This window comes from Salmo salar, chromosome 17 (genome assembly GCF_965601325.2).
Source record: "Salmo salar chromosome 17, fSalSal1, whole genome shotgun sequence".
Taxonomy (NCBI): domain Eukaryota; kingdom Metazoa; phylum Chordata; class Actinopteri; order Salmoniformes; family Salmonidae; genus Salmo; species Salmo salar.
Window position 1 is genome coordinate 44,537,341 of NC_138307.1, and position 20,978 is coordinate 44,558,318.

At 44.0% G+C, this 20,978-nt stretch overlaps 1 protein-coding gene, 2 non-coding genes and 1 pseudogene across 3 annotated transcripts; all 4 read right to left on the reverse strand.

Moving 5' to 3' along the window:
- Nucleotides 1–1,505: 1,505 nt before the first annotated feature.
- Nucleotides 1,506–1,806, reverse strand: LOC123728332 (uncharacterized; annotated as a pseudogene).
- An 8,156-nt stretch (nt 1,807–9,962) lies between these two features.
- nol5 (Nucleolar protein 5) lies at nt 9,963–20,497 on the reverse strand. Its single transcript, NM_001140024.1, has 12 exons — nt 20,362–20,497; nt 19,640–19,716; nt 19,442–19,494; nt 17,161–17,422; nt 16,815–16,879; nt 15,126–15,533; nt 14,752–14,915; nt 12,173–12,307; nt 11,577–11,638; nt 11,086–11,228; nt 10,499–10,632; nt 9,963–10,395 (listed from the first exon to the last, which is right to left on the reverse strand). Exons 1-12 carry the CDS (start codon nt 20,404–20,406, stop codon nt 10,342–10,344), a joined length of 1,602 nt encoding a protein of 533 aa, NP_001133496.1. The 5' UTR covers nt 20,407–20,497; the 3' UTR covers nt 9,963–10,341.
- Nucleotides 12,033–12,115, reverse strand: LOC123728345 (small nucleolar RNA SNORD11B). The gene has a single exon (XR_006760231.1). It is a non-coding gene; the product is annotated as a small nucleolar RNA SNORD11B (small nucleolar RNA).
- Nucleotides 14,994–15,073, reverse strand: LOC123728344 (small nucleolar RNA SNORD11B). The gene has a single exon (XR_006760230.1). It is a non-coding gene; the product is annotated as a small nucleolar RNA SNORD11B (small nucleolar RNA).
- Nucleotides 20,498–20,978: the final 481 nt, after the last annotated feature.

Genomic DNA, 20,978 nt, shown 5'->3' on the forward strand with positions numbered 1-20,978 from the left:
CTATAGACCGTATATTATAGACACTATGATAGCCAGCAATGCATGTTAAAAGGCCTTTTCACACTGCATTGTTCTTAACCACAGGCTATCTGAGAATGGCTCTGGGCTAGTTTATCAAAACAATTAAAGAGCTTTAAATCAAAATCAAATTGTGTTTCTGCGTTGCTTTCTCAAATGAACATGACCTTTTTGTCCAGTTGTAATCTCTGCGAGGGGTTTTATTTGATTTTCACACTCTTCAGGATATCATCCATTTTGCTGCTTATCATAATGGCATGCATTACCAACGCTGCCATACTGTATGTCTACAGTATGATAGCATTACCAATGCTGCCATACTGTATATCTACAGTATGATGGCATTACCAACGCAGCCATACTGTATGTCTACAGTATGATGGCATTACTGGCCTAATGGACATGTGCAATCAATGTGCCCTTTGTCACTATACATCTGAAGCAGAGAATAGCTGAACTCATACATCATTTCCTTATTGTTGAGTTAGCTGTATGTTCTACATTATAAATAGATAATGTATATGAGGCTAACCATCAACCAGATTGTTTTACATGATTTATCTGACATTAAATAGTTTAGTCCAAATCCAAATGTTTTGGTATGGATTGAGGCCTCTACATTCCTATCAGTAGTGTCCCCCTTTGTATTCAGCTCTCCTTATTTCTATTGTGGATTGTGTTTCTGTCCGCCAATGGAAAGTCTACAAAACTATGAGGAAACCAGCCTATGTATTGAATACATGGAATTGGATTGTGATGATACCGATAAATGAATCGTGCACACAATTTTTTATTACATTTTTTATCCGGAATCAAATTTGATGTGTATGAAATAGTTTAGTGAAATTTGCATAAAAGGAGAGTAATTGGCCATAATTCTGCACCTTTGGATAGTTGATCATCATGATTTAGTGACGGCAAAGAACATTAATGGATGTACTGGGATTTTAAAGAGACCAACTTCCTGTTCTATCTGCTCTTGCACTCAAGAGATCAGCAGAGATGTGTTCATATTTCTGCAGGCAGTTGTGTTATTTTGATCAATGTATTTGCAATTTTGACTGTATAATATATTTTTTTATGAATGTTTTCATACAGTTGCTTGTGAGGCAGTCCATGTTATCAGTACATGACTTTAGCACATTTCATACTTTATTCTGTATAGTCTTCTAATGTATATATTTCCAATCATAACAAAAAATTGTTTTAACTGCTTTATTACTGCTTTATTCTATTTGTGTATATTTTTGATCATGGGTATTGCACTGTTGAGGAAAGTTTGAAAGTCAGCATTTCCCTGTACCCTGTGAAGAGAAATCTTTGATTAGAAGATGAACGCACCCCATTCACAACAGCTATCGTACCGATGTGACCAGCACTATCTCGCCATCACTGATATTCATAATTAACTTGCTCAATGTGAAAACACAATATAGACCAACGAAGCCACTCCGTTGCCTCTGTCTGATTTATTTTTACAACGAAATGGCGGGTGCACCGTTCCTGGAAGTACTGTAATACCAGGTCGATACATAGAGTGGACGAAGCAAGCCCCTATTCCATCTCCCTGTTCCAAAAATCAATTTAATATATGGTCCCCAGATAGGGGACGTATCAGATATTAAACTGATAAGAATAGATTTTTTGGGGGGGGAAAATGATTTTTATTTTCATTTCACATTGAAATACAATTACAAATTCAGTGCATTACGTTGTACATAACATGGCTTCATACAAACAGTATTAAAGATACTACACTTGATCTTAGCCAAAAGGCAGAGAAACGATACCCACAATGTTTTCGGGAGGAAGATCCCATTCTCCGACACGTCAAATTCGACTACGGTTACACCAAAATGAGCTCTGTATGCTTTCTGTTTTTCGTAAAAAAGATAATGCTTTAAATAAATGTTGGCATGGATCGGGAGTTGATCAAAGTCAGGAATAACTACGTTTCACTGTTACAAAGTTACACTTTGGTAGGTTATAAAGTCACGTGGACATCCGCCCTCCAATCAGAAACGAGAGAAAGCGTTGTTAAATTAAAACCAGGTCAACAGCTAAATTGGAATAATAATATATTACGGGTGGTGGGGGGGGCGGGACAATATGGAGATAATAATATTGACATAACTTTTGATCTTGTATTAAATATATCTGGTAGCGTTGCTGCCACAACCGAACTGAAGCAATTGTCCACCTGGTGGCGCCACAGATCCACCGACCGTCGCTGTTTCCTTCCTGTCCTGTGGTTCAGCAAACTGCATCTCATGTTCAACCACTTGACTTCAATTCATCGTCAACGAAAATAATGTGAACAATAAAAAAAATAGCCTGTCTTTTTTTTGTATCTGTCTGTAGAGCCTTGTATGATAGGGCCATTGTGAGGAGGCCTTCATAAAGTGTCCCTCCTAAATTACTAGAGGCCAAACCTCAAAGATGTCCACGGCACTGGACTGCAGTAAGAGAGCTAAGGAGCGGATGTCCAGAGGCAGGTTTAACTTCAGATCAATGGATGTTGGCCCCCAGGTTGACCTTGGCAATGAGAGAAAACTGACAAACTTTATATGTCACATGCACCGAATACAGCAGGTACCTTACCGCGAAATGCTGACTTACAAGCCCTTAACCAACAATGCAGTTCAAGAAAGAGTTAAGAAAATCTACATTGAACGCCCTCCATTTATATTGTACACTGCTGCTACTCACTGTTTATTATCTATGCATAGTCACTTCACCCCTATCTACATGTACAAAAGACCTCGACTAACCTGTACCCCTGCACTTTGACTCGGTACTGGTACCACCTGTATATAGCCTCATTACTAACCTGTACCCCTGCACTTTGACTCAGTACCGGTACCCCCTGTATATCGCCTCATTACTAACCTGTACCCCTGCACTTTGACTCTGTACCGGTACCACCTGTATATCGCCTCGTTACTAACCTGTACCCCCTGCACTTTGACTCAGTACCGGTACCACCTGTATATAGCCTCATTACTAACCTGTACCCCTGCACTTTGACTCAGTACCGGTACCACCTGTATATCGCCTCGTTACTAACCTGTACCCCTGCACTTTGACTCTGTACCGGTACCACCTGTATATCGCCTCGTTACTAACCTGTACCCCCTGCACTTTGACTCAGTACCGGTACCACCTGTATATAGCCTCATTACTAACCTGTACCCCTGCACTTTGACTCAGTACCGGTACCACCTGTATATCGCCTCGTTACTAACCTGTACCCCCTGCACTTTTACTCGGTACCGGTACCACCTGTATATCGCCTCGTTACTAACCTGTACCCCCTGCACTTTGACTCAGTACCGGTACCACCTGTATATAGCCTCATTACTAACCTGTACCCCTGCACTTTGACTCAGTACCGGTACCACCTGTATATCGCCTCGTTACTAACCTGTACCCCCTGCACTTTGACACGGTACCGGTACCACCTGTATATAGCCTCGTTACTAACCTGTACCCCTGCACTTTGACTCTGTACCGGTACCACCTGTATATCGCCTCGTTACTAACCTGTACCCCTGCACTTTGACTCTGTACCGGTACCACCTGTATATCGCCTCGTTACTAACCTGTACCCCCTGCACTTTGACTCAGTACCGGTACCACCTGTATATAGCCTCATTACTAACCTGTACCCCTGCACTTTGACTCAGTACCGGTACCACCGGTATATAGCCTCATTACTAACCTGTACCCCTGCACTTTGACTCAGTACCGGTACCACCTGTATATCGCCTCGTTACTAACCTGTACCCCCTGCACTTTGACACAGTACCGGTACCACCTGTATATCGCCTCGTTACTAACCTGTACCCCTGCACTTTGACTCTGTACCGGTACCACCTGTATATCGCCTCGTTACTAACCTGTACCCCCTGCACTTTGACTCAGTACCGGTACCACCTGTATATAGCCTCATTACTAACCTGTACCCCTGCACTTTGACTCAGTACCGGTACCACCTGTATATCGCCTCATTACTAACCTGTACCCCTGCACTTTGACTCTGTACCGGTACCACCTGTATATCGCCTCATTACTAACCTGTACCCCTGCACTTTGACTCGGTACCGGTACCACCTGTATATCGCCTCGTTATTGTTATTTTATTGCGTTACTTTTTATTATTTTTTACTTTAGTTTATTTGGTAAATATCTTCTTAAATCTTTCTTGAAGAAGCATTGAAACTGTATATCTGTATATTCATCACCTTAAACAGGAGATTCCTGGAGTGGTTGGAGCACTAAACCGTGTAGGAGACGGAAACGAGGAGGAAAGTCCATCCGTTTTACTGATGTGGTTGGAGCACTAAACCGTGTAGTAGACGGAAAGGAGGAGGAAAGTCCATCCGTTTTACTGATGTGGTTGGAGCACTAAACCGTGTAGTAGACGGAAAGGAGGAGGAAAGTCCATCCGTTTTACTGATGTGGTTGGAGCACTAAACCGTGTAGTAGACGGAAAGGAGGAGGAAAGTCCATCCGTGTTACTGATGTGGTTGGAGCACTAAACCGTGTAGTAGACGGAAAGGAGGAGGAAAGTCCATCCGTTTTACTGATGTGGTTGGAGCACTAAACCGTGTAGTAGACGGAAAGGAGGAGGAAAGTCCATCCGTTTTACTGATGTGGTTGGAGCACTAAACCGTGTAATAAACGGAAAGGAGGAGAAAAGTCCATCCGTTTTACTGATGTGGTTGGAGCACTAAACCGTGTAGTAGACGGAAAGGAGGAGGAAAGTCCATCCATTTTACTGATGTGGTTGGAGCAATAAACCGTGTAGTAGACGGAAACGAGGAGGAAAGTCCATCCGTTTTACTGATGTGGTTGGAGCACTAAACCGTGTAGTAGACGGAAACGAGGAGGAAAGTCCATCCGTTTTACTGATGTGGTTGGAGCACTAAACCGTGTAGGAGACGGAAAGGAGGAGGAAAGTCCATCCGTTTTACTGATGTGGTTGGAGCACTAAACCGTGTAGTAGACGGTGTCGTGTCTTTGGCTATGCCGGATTAAGTGATATGACATGCTATCTTATAAAATGATTTCTCTGTAATTAATATTACCTGATTAAGCTAATCATGTAAATGTAATTAACTAGAAAGTCGGGGCACCACGGAAGAACGTTTATAGAGCCGTTATCTTCCGAATAAACTCTTAAAATACTTTGTAATATTTTACATTGATAGCAGTCAATATTAACCCTTGTCTTATTTTCAGTCTCATAATGAAAGTTGTAAATTCTTGGCTATCTTCACGAACCCTGGCTAACAAGTTGAATCAGCAATACAAAATTGGGTTTAATTATTTATTTACTAAATACCTAACTAATCACACAGAATTACAAATACACAGAATACAATGATGTCATACAGAAAACGTCCTGGTAGACTGAACCTGTATGAAAGCTAATTACACAAAGGAAAGGGGGTTGGGCTTGAATGAAAGAGCGGGAAGATTTAGGAACGAAGAAACAGCAGCTAGGCTATCGTAAATACATTATCTTATGCATTCTAAATTACCGCCCATTTGGAAAAGGAAAATGCAATAAATATTTACTCTGAGCTGCGCTTCGGTAGATTGGTCGTAGATGCTGGCCGGGTTGGCCAACAGATCTTCCTGTAAACTCTTAAGAATGTCTCTGGTGGTAAATTGGATACGTGGTGGTATCTTCGTCCGTCTGTTAGACTGGATCCGTCGTCCGTCCTTTCCTAGCCCACGTCTACAGCGGCTAGGAAGTATCACTTCTGTAGTGAATAAGCTCAAAGTTCATACCAGTTCATACCATAGCTCACGCCGAGGTTGGCTTAGTTGACATGTGTGTCCTTCTAACGTAGAGGCTGCAGACCTCCCGTACTGGAACAACCTGGTTATCTTTTCGTCAAAGGCTTATATAGTGGAGAGGGGGAGGGAGGTGTTTCATCGTTTATAACCCCTGTCTCTTCACAGGGTTGGGCCACTGATCAAGCAGGGCACTTTCCTTATGAAAACCCAAATCTCTCATTTGGAAGCTAAAATTACATTTAATCTCCTAACAAACAATTTCAATATCAAACATTTCAATTGCATAACAATTCCATGTTACTCTGATAACTAGAGGGCGTATACTTTCTCAGGTACAGTTTATGTCGTCCTGTCATCAATCATAATGTCTCAGATGACAACTGAAATGAAATCCATACTCATTACGTTATCAAGCATATTTCCAACTGGTTTTATTACCAAAATATGGTTCCTTTCCCCATTTGTTTGATGTTCCCAGACTCTCTATATTTAACAGGACAGCAGTCCTTCAGTAGGGTCAGTAAGAGAGGGAAAGGGAGAAAGGTATTTATGGGGGGGTCATAAACCTTACCCACAGGCCAACATCATGACAACGGAAAGGAGGAGGAAAGTCCATCCGTTTTACTGATGTGGTTGGAGCACTAAACCGTGTAGTAGACGGAAAGGAGGAGGAAAGTCCATCCGTTTTACTGATGTGGTTGGAGCACTAAACCGTGTAGTAGACGGAAAGGAGGAGGAAAGTCCATCTGTTTTACTGATGTGGTTGGAGCACTAAACCGTGTAGTAGACGGAAAGGAGAAGGAAAGTCCATCCGTTTTACTGATGTGGTTGGAGCACTAAACCGTGTAGGAGATGGAAACGAGGAGGAAAGTCCATCCGTTTTACTGATGTGGTTGGAGCACTAAACCGTGTAGTAGATGGAAAGGAGGAGGAAAGTCCATCCGTTTTACTGTTGTTTGAAGAACAGTATCTGTCTACTCGTGATGCTGGGATAAGTAAGATATACAGTGAGAGCTATTGTGAATAAGCCGCTGCAGTGACGAAATTGATAAAATAATGGCCATGTATCAAGTGTGTGCAGACGGCATATTTTCTGTATTTATTAGGATCCCCATTAGCTGCTACAAAAGTATCAGAATTGTTCACTTCTCTCATTGACTTCTCAAACCCCGGGTAGGTTTGCTTCACAAGCGTTCTTGGAAGTCTCGCGTCTCTGGGTTTAGGATCTCTGGTAGTGCGGGAACAGGAAGTTCCGGCAGGCGCGCATCATTAGAATAAAAGAAGCGCCAGAATTGTGCAGTCGAAACGACAACTTTTGCGTCCGTTTCAAATGTATTACTACAGGTAACGTTTAAACTTTAAACGTTCTAATATCGAAAGAACATGTCATAACATGCTAGTTAACAAATACATCAAGGTATTATCACATTTGGTAAAGGTTTTATGTGCTAATTTTGTGCCAACTGATTGAGTGAAGAACGTCATGAACTATTTTACAAGTCACATAGTTAGAGATTTTAGGTTTGTACAGTATATAATCTCGTCAAGGTAATTTCATAAATAATCAATTTATTTGAGATTTCTGGGTTTGTTTTACATGTCGTTATTGGTTTTGTGTAAAATTAACGAGCTGCTAAACTCCGCTTCAACGGACTTCAGTGCAGGCAGTGTGTCATAATTGTTGAAGCCGTGTTGTATGGACCAAACGGAATGTGGATACTCATCTTTTTAATATAGAAGAGCAAAGCATACACAGGAAACCAATAAACACGAAACTCACGACAGGCTTACTACAAACAAAAAGACTAGCAGTGTTAGCACAACCACCCACAAACCCAAGTGACAAACATCCTCCTAAATATGACTCCCAATCAGGAACAACAATCCCCAGCTGTTACTGATCAGGAGTCACAAGACTAACACAGAAACAGACATACTAGACAACACATACAGACTTCTTCTGCCACGTCCTGACCAAAATACTACACCACTACTCCCTCTGCTGGTCAGGACGTGACACAGTGAGGGTGCAGCAGAGAGAGACAATGTCACGGTCCCACTACTGTTGAAGCTAAATGTTATGATAATCCGTTTTCTACATGTCTACCAAGGCCGTAGCCATGGAGTCAACATTAGGGGGGACCAAATCTGCCGGGGGAACCCCCCCCCCCAGAAAAAAATCTACATTTGAAAACTAATTTCCTGCCATTCTAAAATAAAATAAAATTCACAAACACGTGGGATGAACTTTTTACTTAGTTAATTTTTTCCAATAATGTTTAATAGTGTTTTGTATTACATTGCTCAGTTTTTTATTCTTCACCTGTTCTTGTTTCATTGTATGTAATGGCAGAGATGAGGGATGAATAAAGTACAACCATTACCATCACCATATAAACAGACATCTATGCATTGTTATATGAAGACATGTCCAGATATTGTGGCCAAGGTTTAGCTGTTGTTTTTATTTACAAGTAAACTTGGGTGGGCAGCAGGGGCGTTTGCTCTGCTCCTCCTCCCGTCCTCTCTGCTCCTCCTCTCGTCCTCTCTGCTCCTCCTCTCGTCCTCTCTGCTCCTCCTCTCGTCCTCTCTGCTCCTCCTCTCGTCCTCTCTGCTCCTCCTCTCGTCCTCTCTGCTCCTCCTCTCGTCCTCTCTGCTCCTCCTATCTTCTTCTCTCCAGTCATCTCAGGTTCGAGTTGCCAAACGTCAGCCTCAAAACCTTAATGACTTGGAGAAGATTTGCAAAGAGTGGGACAAAATCCCTCCTGAGATGTGTGCAAACCTGGTGGCCAACTACAAGAAACGTCTGACCTCTGTGATTGCCAACAAGGGTTTTGCCACCAAGTACTAAGTCATGTTTTGCAGAGGGGTCAAATACTTCTTTCCCTCATTAAAATGAAAATCAATTTATAACATTTCTGACATGCGTTTTTCTTGATTTTTTTGTTATTCTGTTTCTCACTGTTCAAATAAACCTACCATTAAAATTATAGACTGATCCTTTCTTTGTCAGTGGAGAAACATACAAAATCAGCAGGGGATCAAATACTTTTTTCCCTCCCTGTATAAACTGTTTTCTATAGTATTCTACTGTATCTTAGTCCGTTCCGCTCATCCATATGTATAGTCTTAATTCATTCCTACTTGGATGTGTAATTTGTTAGATATTACTGCACTGTCACAGCTAGAAGCACAAGCATTTCTGTACACCCGCAATAACATCTGCTATTCACGTGTATGTGACCAATAATATTTGATTTGACAAGTCTCTGAATGTCCTTGAGTGGCCCAGCCAGAGCCCAGACTTGAGACCTGAAAATAGCTGTGCAGCGATGCTCCTCTTCCAACCTGACAGAGCTCGAGGGGATCTATAGAATGGGACAAACTCCAAATACAGGTGTGCCAAGCTTGTAGCGTCATACCCAAGAAGACTCAAGGCTGTAATCGCTGCCAAAGGTGCTTCAAAGTACTGTGTTAAGGGTCTGAATACTTATCAAATCAAACTTTATTTGTCACATGCACCAACTACAAGTGTAGACCTCACTGTGAAAGACTGACCAGCCCTTAACCAACAGGTGTAGACCTCACTGTGAAATGCTGACAAGCCCTTAACCAGCAGGTGTAGACCTCACTGTGAAATGCTGTCTGACCAGCAGGTGTAGACCTCACAGTGAAATGCTGACTGACCAGCCCTTAACCAACAGTGCAGATCAATGACAGTAAGAAAATATTTACCAAATAAACGAAAGTTAAAAATGTAATAGAAAGTAACACTAACGAGTCTATATACAGGGGGTACCGAGTCAGTGTGGAGTCTATATACAGGGGGTACCGGTACCGAGTCAGTGTGGAGTCTATATACAGGGGGTACCGGTACCGAGTCAGTGTGGAGGGTACAGGTTAGTTGTGGTAATTTGTACATGTAGGTAGGAGTGAAGTGACTAAATGCGATATGTATTTTGAATAAATGTGCAAAAATGTCTAAACTTGTTTAGCTTTGTCATTTTGGGGTATCGTGTGTAGATTGATTAAATTGCTTTTCCCTCAATGTTAGAATAAGGCTGTAACGTAACAAAATGTGGATAAAGTCAAGGGGTCTGAATCCACCATAGCTGGAATGAAAGGAAAGACCGCTGACTGAGAAAATGGATTTAATCACTTATGGACAAAGACTTGTGGGAAACAGCTTTTAAAAACCAGTGGAGAAATGAAGTGTTTTAACATGAACACTAATACAACCTGATACTGTATCCAGTCTATTGGATCTTTAACTGGTTATTAATAATAAAAGGTTACAGTAAAATAAAGGTTAATCTGAAACTCAAATCCACAGGAGGATTTATACACCATCATCCAGTCTCATTCCTAATCATAACAGATCAGCTACTGGTCATTCTGAAATAACCTCTCGAGTTCTCTCGTCTTTAAACGGTCAGGCTGAAACATGAGTCAGTCCGGCCCTGGTAGATACGACAACTAAAAGTCCTAATATAATACAGTTTCTCCCCAACCACATTATTCTCCCTCTTCCTCCTTGACCTTTCTCTTCTTTTTCTTCTTCTTTGATGACTGTAAATCACAAGAAATAACAAATGAGTATGTTTGTTCAGACAGAACGGCTTAGATGAGCAGGAATATATATTCTGGAGGCATGTCCCCATCAGCTACGTACTTTTTCTGTGGGAGAGACGGTGGCCTCCTCTTCCTCATCCTTTACATCCATCGCCTCCTCCACTGCCTCGGCTTTCTTGGCCTTCTTTTTCTTCTTCTTGGGAGTTTCTTCTGCTGCCGTTGACACCTCTGGTTCTGAATGAAAACAGAAAGCACCGCGAGACCATAGAATTTAAGACAGCTGAGAACCGGTCTCACGTTATGGATAATGGATAATATAACAGGATGTGTATGTTGGTATGGATAATGGGTTATATAACAGGATGTGTATGTTGGTATGGATAATGGGTTATATAACAGGATGTGTATGTTGGTATGGATAATGGGTTATATAACAGGATGTGTATGTTGGTATGGATAATGGGTTATATAACAGGATGTGTATTATGGTATGGATAATGGGTTATATAACAGGATGTGTATTATGGTATGGATTGTGTTATATAACAGGATGTGTATTATGGTATGTGTTGGGTTATATAACAGGATGTGTATTATGGTATGGATTGGGTTATATAACAGGATGTGTATTATGGGATGGATAATGGGTTATATAAAAGGATTATGGCTCAGAGTTACTCAACTGACCTTCCACAGGATCTTTCTTGGATTTCTTGGTTTTGACGGTCACTGGTGTGGCCAGCTCTTCCTCCTCCACCTCCTCAAACTTCCTCTTCTTGGAAACAGAGGGGAGGGTGGAGTCTCCGGAGGGGTCGTACACCTTCACGTCACTATGGAGACATGACAGAACGTTAGTCACCAGCACAGTTGGTAATTAGTCGACGGTCGGTTGATTGGTCGAAAGGCTGTTGGTCGAACAAGATGTGTTTTTAGTTGAGCAGTAGCAGGTAAATTTATAGCACACGACACCTTCCTGCTTCGCGACCATCTCAGTGAATCGTTTGCGTTTGATTGTTCGTGTATATCAATTCCCCATTACATATATCACCAGTACTACATTTACCCTTCATTCCTATCATTTCCAATCTACAATACAGTAGACAATACAGTAGTCTCCAGGCGTAACAATACAGTAGTCTCCAGGCGTAACAATACAGCAGTCTCCAGGCGTAACTCACCTCTTGTGTTGGTATTTGTCAGACTTCGCCATGGCTTTGCCTGTTCCACTGATTCTTCTGATCTGAAAGGAGAAACCAGGCTCAGTACAATAGTAGGGGACCGGCAGAGTAGGGGACGAGTAGGGGACCGGCAGAGTAGGGGATGAGTAGGGGACCGGCAGAGTAGGAGACCAGCAGGATATCACTGTTTAATAATACAAGCTCAGATGAGGTAGTGACTGAAAAGCATCAGGTGAGTAGGGGACCAGAGTAGGAGACCAGCAGGATATCACTGTTTAATAATACAAGCTCAGATGAGGTAGTGACTGAAAAGCATCAGGTGAGTAGGGGACCAGAGTAGGAGACCAGCAGGATATCACTGTTTAATAATACAAGCTCAGATGAGGTAGTGACTGAAAAGCATCAGGTGAGTAGGGGACCAGAGTAGGAGACCAGCAGGATATCACTGTTTAATAATACAAGCTCAGATGAGGTAGTGACTGAAAAGCATCAGGTAGTTTCAGGACTGTAGACATTAGTCATCATCATCACTGCTTGGCATCTCATGTGGCTGGTTGTTTTGGGCCTCTAGCAGTAAGGGGCAGACAGCTACTTACTCCCTTCTCCTCTAGGTGGCGTAGTCTGGCCTCCAGCTTGGCACGGTTCTCAACTCCCATCTCAGCGTTTGTGTCCTCTCCCAGGGCATCGTAGCGGATCGCCAGAGATGCTTTGGCTGCCAGCATCCTGGAGATCTGAGAGGAGAGGAAGAAGGTCGATTAGAACAAGACAGCAGTACTGTAGTGTAGTGACATGCCGATTCCACCTGGAACATGACAGCAGTACTGTAGTGTAGAGACATTATGATTCCACCTGGAACATGACAGCAGTACTGTAGTGTAGAGACATGCCGATTCCACCTGGAACATGACAGCAGTACTGTAGTGTAGAGACATGCCGATTCCACCTGGAACATGACAGCAGTACTGTAGTGTAGAGACATGCCGATTCCACCTGGAACATGACAGCAGTACTGTAGTGTAGAGACATGCCGATTCCACCTGGAACATGACAGCAGTACTGTAGTGTAGAGACATGCCGATTCCACCTGGAACATGACAGCAGTACTGTAGTGTAGAGACATGCCGATTCCACCTGGAACATGACAGCAGTACTGTAGTGTAGAGACATGCCGATTTTACCTGGAACATGACAGCAGTACTGTAGTGTAGAGACATGCCGATTCCACCTGGAACATGACAGCAGTACTGTAGTGTAGAGACATGCCGATTCCACCTGGAACATGACAGCAGTACTGTAGTGTAGAGACATGCCGATTCCACCTGGAACATGACAGCAGTACTGTAGTGTAGAGACATGCCGATTCCACCTGGAACATGACAGCAGTACTGTAGTGTAGAGACATGCCGATTCCACCTGGAACATGACAGCAGTACTGTAGTGTAGAGACATGCCGATTCCACCTGGAACATGACAGCAGTACTGTAGTGTAGAGACATGCCGATTCCACCTGGAACATGACAGCAGTACTGTAGTGTAGAGACATGCCGATTCCACCTGGAACATGACAGCAGTACTGTAGTGTAGAGACATGCCGATTCCACCTGGAACATGACAGCAGTACTGTAGTGTAGAGACATGCCGATTCCACCTGGAACATGACAGCAGTACTGTAGTGTAGAGACATGCCGATTCCACCTGGAACATGACAGCAGTACTGTAGTGTAGAGACATGCCGATTCCACCTGGAACATGACAGCAGTACTGTAGTGTAGAGACATGCCGATTCCACCTGGAACATGACAGCAGTACTGTAGTGTAGAGACATGCCGATTCCACCTGGAACATGACAGCAGTACTGTAGTGTAGAGACATGCCGATTCCACCTGGAACATGACAGCAGTACTGTAGTGTAGAGACATGCCGATTCCACCTGGAACATGACAGCAGTACTGTAGTGTAGAGACATGCCGATTCCACCTGGAACATGACAGCAGTACTGTAGTGTAGAGACATGCCGATTCCACCTGGAACATGACAGCAGTACTGTAGTGTAGAGACATGCCGATTTCACCTGGAACATGACAGCAGTACTGTAGTGTAGAGACATGCCGATTCCACCTGGAACATGACAGCAGTACTGTAGTGTAGAGACATGCCGATTCCACCTGGAACATGACAGCAGTACTGTAGTGTAGAGACATGCCGATTCCACCTGGAACATGACAGCAGTACTGTAGTGTAGAGACATGCCGATTCCACCTGGAACATGACAGCAGTACTGTAGTGTAGAGACATGCCGATTCCACCTGGAACATGACAGCAGTACTGTAGTGTAGAGACATGCCGATTCCACCTGGAACATGACAGCAGTACTGTAGTGTAGAGACATGCCGATTCCACCTGGAACATGACAGCAGTACTGTAGTGTAGAGACATGCCGATTCCACCTGGAACATGACAGCAGTACTGTAGTGTAGAGACATGCCGATTCCACCTGGAACATGACAGCAGTACTGTAGTGTAGAGACATGCCGATTCCACCTGGAACATGACAGCAGTACTGTAGTGTAGAGACATGCCGATTCCACCTGGAACATGACAGCAGTACTGTAGTGTAGAGACATGCCGATTCCACCTGGAACATGACAGCAGTACTGTAGTGTAGAGACATGTCGATTCCACCTGGAACATGACAGCAGTACTGTAGTGTAGAGACATGCCGATTCCACCTGGAACATGACAGCAGTACTGTAGTGTAGAGACATGCCGATTCCACCTGGAACATGACAGCAGTACTGTAGTGTAGAGACATTATGATTCCACCTGGAACATGACAGCAGTACTGTAGTGTAGAGACATGCCGATTCCACCTGGAACATGACAGCAGTACTGTAGTGTAGAGACATGCCGATTCCACTTGGAACATGACAGCAGTACTGTAGTGTAGAGACATTATGATTCAACCTGGAACATGACAGCAGTACTGTAGTGTAGAGACATTATGATTCAACCTGGAACATGACAGCAGTACTGTAGTGTAGAGACATTATGATTCCACCTGGAACATGACAGCAGTACTGTAGTGTAGAGACATGCCGATTCCACCTGGAACATGACAGCAGTACTGTAGTGAAGAGATATTCTACTTCCAGTGATGCTGGAACAAAAGCCTCACCTTGCCCTTGTTCTTGGCCGACGTCTGTCCCACCAGAGAGGCGTGGTAGATGAGACCATATTTGGGCGTGTCTCTGCGGGTCTTCAGGGCTCTGAACAGGGCTTTCTCTGCTCCCAGGATCTGGACGGTGGAGGCCGGGTGCTTGGCCAGGTTCAACAGGGACCCTGTCACAGAACCAGAACATTTAGGACCAGTTGGACTCTCCAGCTGCCTACTCCAGGTGTCCAGGTAAAAGGTTTTCATACAAGCTCAGATGAGGTAGTGACTGAAAAGCATCAGGTTTCAGGATTGTGACATATAGTCATGATAATCACTGCTTGTTTTGTGTTGTGAATGATTCCTGCTGTGTGACTGGCCGTTACATCCTGACTCACCAGCGTGTGAGATGAGTCGCGCTCCCACCAGCTCGCCCACCATGACAGTCAGGTTGGGAGCGATGGCCATCATCCTGTTCTTCAGGTAGTCGTACAGCTGGGTGCGGTACTCTGTGATCTCTATCACCTGGTCACACAGGTGCATGATGTTGGCGATGTCCTCCTCGGACACCTCCGTTCCCATGGAGATCTCCGCAGCCAGTTTGACCTCTGCCTCGACCTCCTCGGGGAGGTGTTCAGACAGGTCAGTGGTTGCCACGTTGGTACGAACGCCGATCTTGCGGACACTCTTGCAGTAGGCCAGGTTGTCAGTGATGATCTTCCCCACCTCAGGGAAGTGCCAGCCGTACCACTCCCTACAGCGCATGATGTAGTTGTTCAGCTCCTTGTCCAGGTCATCCAGCAGAGCTGCACAGACCATAACACCAGTCACACCCGGCACAGACCATAACACCAGTCACACCCGCCACAGACCATAACACCAGTCACACCCGCCACAGACCATAACACCAGTCACACCCGCCACAGACCATAACACCAGTCACACCCGCCACAGACCATAACACCAGTCACACCCGCCACAGACCATAACACCAGTCACACCCGCCACAGACCATAACACCAGTCACACCCGCCACAGACCATAACACCAGTCACACCCGCCACAGACCATAACACCAGTCACACCCGCCACAGACCATAACACCAGTCACACCCGCCACAGACCATAACACCAGTCACACCCGCCACAGACCATAACACTAGTCACACCCGCCACAGACCATAACACTAGTCACTCCCGCCACAGACCATAATACTAGTCACACCCGCCACAGACCATAATACTAGTCACACCCGCCACAGACCATAATACTAGTCACACCCGCCACAGACCATAATACTAGTCACACCCGCCACAGACCATAATACTAGTCACACCCGCCACAGACCATAATACTAGTCACACCCGCCACAGACCATAATACTAGTCACACCCGCCACAGACCATAATACTAGTCACACCCGCCACAGACCATAATACTAGTCACACCCGCCACAGACCATAATACTAGTCACACCCGCCACAGACCATAATACTAGTCACACCCGCCACAGACCATAATACTAGTCACACCCGCCACAGACCATAATACTAGTCACACCCGCCACAGACCATAATACTAGTCACACCCGCCACAGACCATAATACTAGTCACACCCGCCACAGACCATAATACTAGTCACACCCGCCACAGACCATAATACTAGTCACACCCGCCACAGACCATAATACTAGTCACACCCGCCACAGACCATAATACTAGTCACACCCGCCACAGACCATAATACTAGTCACACCCGCTACAGACCATAATACTAGTCACACCTGCTACAGACCATAATACTAGTCACACCCGCTACAGACCATAATACCAGTTACAATTAAAATTGCACTAATGTGCCTACATTCTGTAGCAGAATGTGTAGAATTGTAGGAAATGAACGCTAAAAGTTAAATGATCTTCAGTCTTGTGGGGGGCCGCTAAAATGTTTTGCTGTCTCGTGAGGGGGCCGCTAAAATGTTCTGCTGGCAAGGTGGGGGGGGGGGGTAATGATGTGGGATGTGTTGCAGCCCCTCATGAGGTTTTCGTGGCCCCCACCCCCATCCCTGGTTTAAGAGGTACTTACAGATAGCTTGAACTATCATGGTATCCACTTTGTCAGGGCTGAACTTCAGCTTGTAACGGGACAAACTGAGGAAAGAGAAACAGATCAGGATCTGTCATAGCAGCCGTTCAGCTCTTCTATGAATACGACAGAGAGAGGTGCTGCCTCAGGGGTAGTGACGAATGCTGAGGAAATCCACACGTGATTTCAGACAGCATGATATAATCATCGGCAACACACACACTACATATTAACGTAAGTAAATTATAAAGTGTTTGTCTGTAATGTCTTTCGTTATAAGACTAGTTGGCATCATCTAATGGGATCCTAATAAATCCTAAACACCAAGTGGTGCCTGTGTTCCTACCTGTGAGCCAGTCCCAGAGACATGGCGCTGATCTCCCGGGGGGGCAGCCCAGTGATCAGGGCCTCCATCTGTGTCCTGATGCCTCTCATTAGCTCTGCCACCGCAGGACTGTGGACACAGCTCAGGTTCAACTTGTCCTTGATGACGCCCCCAAGTTTAGCGTCGCTGATGGCCAGCTGTTCATGAGCTTCTTTAGCCACCACTTTCTTCAGGACCTTCTTCAGACTCTTCCCCATCTTCCCTTCTGTCATGGCAGTGGCCGCTGGGCACAGGAGAGAAGATATGTTATAGTTACAACATGAAGACAGGAGAGACGTGTACACGCTTCAGCACTCGAGTCCAGTTCTGTGAGCTTGAGTGGCCTACCACTTTGCGGCTGAGCCGTTGTTGCTCCTAGACGTTTCCACATCACAATAACAGAACTCAGCTTTACCGGGGCAGCTCTAGTAAGGCAGAAATTTGACAAACTGACTTGTTGGAAAGGTGGCATCCTATGACAGTGCCACATTGGAAATTACTGAGCTCTTCAGTAAGGCCATTCTACTGCCAAATTTGTATTTATTTTCACCTTTATTTAACCAGGTATGCTAGTTGAGAACAAGTCCTCATTTGCAACTGCGACCTGGCCAAGATAAAGCAAAGCAGTGTGACACATACAGAGTTACACATGGAATAAACAAAACATAGTCAATAATACAGTAGAACAAAAGAAAACAAGAAGTCCATATACAGTGAGTGCAAATGCGGTAGGATAAGGGAGTTAAGGCAATAAATAGGCCATGGTGGCGAAGTAATTACAATATAGCAATTAAACACTGGAATGATAGATGTGCAGAAGATGAATGTGCAATTAGAGATACTGGGGTGCAAAGGAGCAAGATAAATAAATAAATACAGTATGGGGATGAGGTAGGTAGATCAAATCAAATGTATTTATATAGCCCTTCTTACATCAGCTGATACCTCAAAGCGCTGTACAGAAACCCAGCCTAAAACCCCAAACAGCAAGCAATGCAGGTGTAGAAGTACAGTGGCTAGGAAAAATTCCCTAGAAATGCCAAAACCTAGGAAGAAACCAAGCTCTGAGGGGTGGCCAGTCCTCTTCTGGCTGTGCCGGGTGGAGATTGGCTGTTTACAGATGGGCTATGTTCAGGTGCAGTGATCTGTGAGCTGCTCTGACAGCAATGTTTGTCTATGGAGAATGCATGGCTGTGGGCTCGGTTTTATACACCTGTCAGCAACGGGTTTGGCTGAAATAGCCGAATCCACTAATTTGATGGGGTGTCCACATACACTACATATACAAGAGACTTATAGTTCCAACATGAAGACACAACATTAGTATTATGTTTTCATTCATAGAATCAACATCTGTTAGGAGGGTGAGTTCAACAACTGGCTGCTGTCTGTTACGATGGTTATGGTTGGCTGTGGTCAGGAGGGTGAGTTCAACAACTGGCTGCTGTCTGTTATGATGGTTACGTTTGGCTGTGGTCAGGAGGGTGAGTTCAACAACTGGCTGCTGTCTGTTACGATGGTTATGGTTGGCTGTGGTCAGGAGGGTGAGTTCAACAACTGGCTGCTGTCTGTTATGATGGTTATGGTTGGCTGTGGTCTCAGTGGTAGTGAGGAATACTGCTGAATGACCACATGTTTGATTCAGACTCCTAAAGGCTCCTGCATGCTTCCCATCCCAAACAGTTGGGGATAGTTAGTGCATATCTTAGGAAACGTGTTTGTTTGGTCGTCAGTTAGGGTTTTTCCCAGCTGTTTGTGAACACTTTAACGATACTCGTTTTCCCTTCACATTCTAACTTTATAAATACGGCACCAAACAGCTTACTTAGATGTAAAATTGTAAAAAAATATATATATAAGACATTTCTTGAGCCATCTTCAATTAATTCTGACTAGTTTGAGTTAGTGTATACCGGCTACGGCTTCTCAAGATGGACAAACTACTGTCTCCGCATTTCTCATTTTTCAAGTGAAGGTCTTTTAAGGGAGTATGCGAGCACACGTTTGGTTCACCGAGCTAAAGCATGCAGAAGCCTCAACTCTGACAGCCCTTGAACACTAACTGGTACATTATAGTGAGCATGGTGTTTGCAACGCCAGGGTTGTGGGTTCGATTCCCACGGGCGGCCAGTACGGGAAAAATCAATAAATGTATGAAATTAATTTAAATGTATGCATTCACTACTGTAAGTCGCTCTGGATAAGAGCGTCTGTTAAATGACTAAAATGTAAATGTAAAAAAAAAAAAAAGTATTCTGTCTACCTGCCAAGGCCTCTGTTGTGTCCTGGAATTTCTCAAAGTGCTTCAACTTCACTCTGGAAGGATAAAGGGTGGCAACATGTTATTCGTCAACTCCAGAAACATGTTCCTTATGCTGATAATGTGTAATACTACTGTTCATTGACAACGTATTCCCTCGAATCTAAACATCGTCTCTCCAGACATGGGGCCAAAACTCACACTTTGTTGGCCTTCTCCGGCGTTTCAAACTCCTTCCATAAACTGTCCACCTCCTGGAGCTTTGACTCATCTAGGACCTGAAACAAAAAAATGTTTACAGTTGGATCAAGTACACGGGCATACCGTACATGACTTGCATTTAACTCAACTGGGTTTCCATGTGTTGTAATTAAAACCCTGTGAACTGGGTGATGATCTGTAAAGGGGGACAAGCCAACACGCGGTCCTCCCAAAGTACCACGCAGCAGTTATGCTAACTAGGCTAGGAAGAGAAACCTCTGAAATGTTGGGGAAGCATTGGCAACAAATAAAACATTTCACTCCTAAAATACAACGGGTTCAAACAGTTGCATAATTACAAAGTCCAAGGTAGAAAAGTATCTGTATATCCAGCAGATCTAGGGAAGTTAGCTTGCTAACTTGCCACATGCAACGTGGTTGCTTAACTACAGCGTGTTGAATGAGAAGGCCCAGTTGCAGTAAAAAGGTTTGCATAAGAGAATTACTACGACGACCTAAATAGAGAAGCCATGTGTACTGTAAACAAGGTGAAACAGGTATTGACATTGAAATAGTTTGTATTTTAATACAATATCTAGCTACTCCAGGAAAACAACGTATTTAGCTAGCTAAACCGCGAACCGGTTCAATGATAATAAAACATGTCATGCACCCATCTAAAATTATTAGAATTTAGAATATAACTTTAGCTAAATACTCACTTTAAATATTGCATAACCAGCAGCGGTTTCAAATAAAACAAGCATCTCTGACGCTTTTCCACCAAGTTTAACCCCGAAACAAACTTCTCTCCTGGAGAAACTTCGCTAGTCCTGTTCCACGCGGTGATCTGTGTGCCTCACCCGGAAGCGCGTCCTCTCTAACATCGCGAGAAGTGGCAGCGAGAACTATTTGGAGACGAACAAATCACACGAGAACATTTTGGTGAAGAACCGCGTACACGTTCCTAGCGCCAGTAGTGCATGTTCCATACAGTAAAACCTTGCAGTACAAAACGATACACGCAAATCCCCCCAAAATAAGACAGGAATTAATCAAATCAAATAAAAACGTATATATAAAAGTTGACTGTCACACACCGGTTAGTTGTTTTACAGGGTCAGCTATAGTAGTACGGAGCCCCTTGAGCAGATTAAGGTTAAATGCCTTGCTCAAGGGCACATCGACAGATTGTTTTACCTTGTAGGCTTCGGTATTCAAAACCGAGAACTTTCTGTTACTGGCCCAACATTAACCACTAGGCTACCTAGACAGGAATGTAAATATATATATATGATGTTGCTTATAGACATTATGGACAGTATATAAATAGGAAAGG

Bases quoted from the DNA above. Each gene is read 5' to 3' on its own strand.
- nol5 (NM_001140024.1), bottom strand. From the start codon at position 20,406: ATGCTTGTTTTATTTGAAACCGCTGCTGGTTATGCAATATTTAAA. The intron at 12,308-14,751 runs GTGAGGCTTTTG...CTCTCCTCTCAG, and splicing joins CGGCCAAGAACAAGGGCAAG to ATCTCCAGGATGCTGGCAGC. The intron at 10,633-11,085 runs GTCAGTTGAGTA...GTTTTCATTCAG, and splicing joins CAAGAAAGATCCTGTGGAAG to AACCAGAGGTGTCAACGGCA.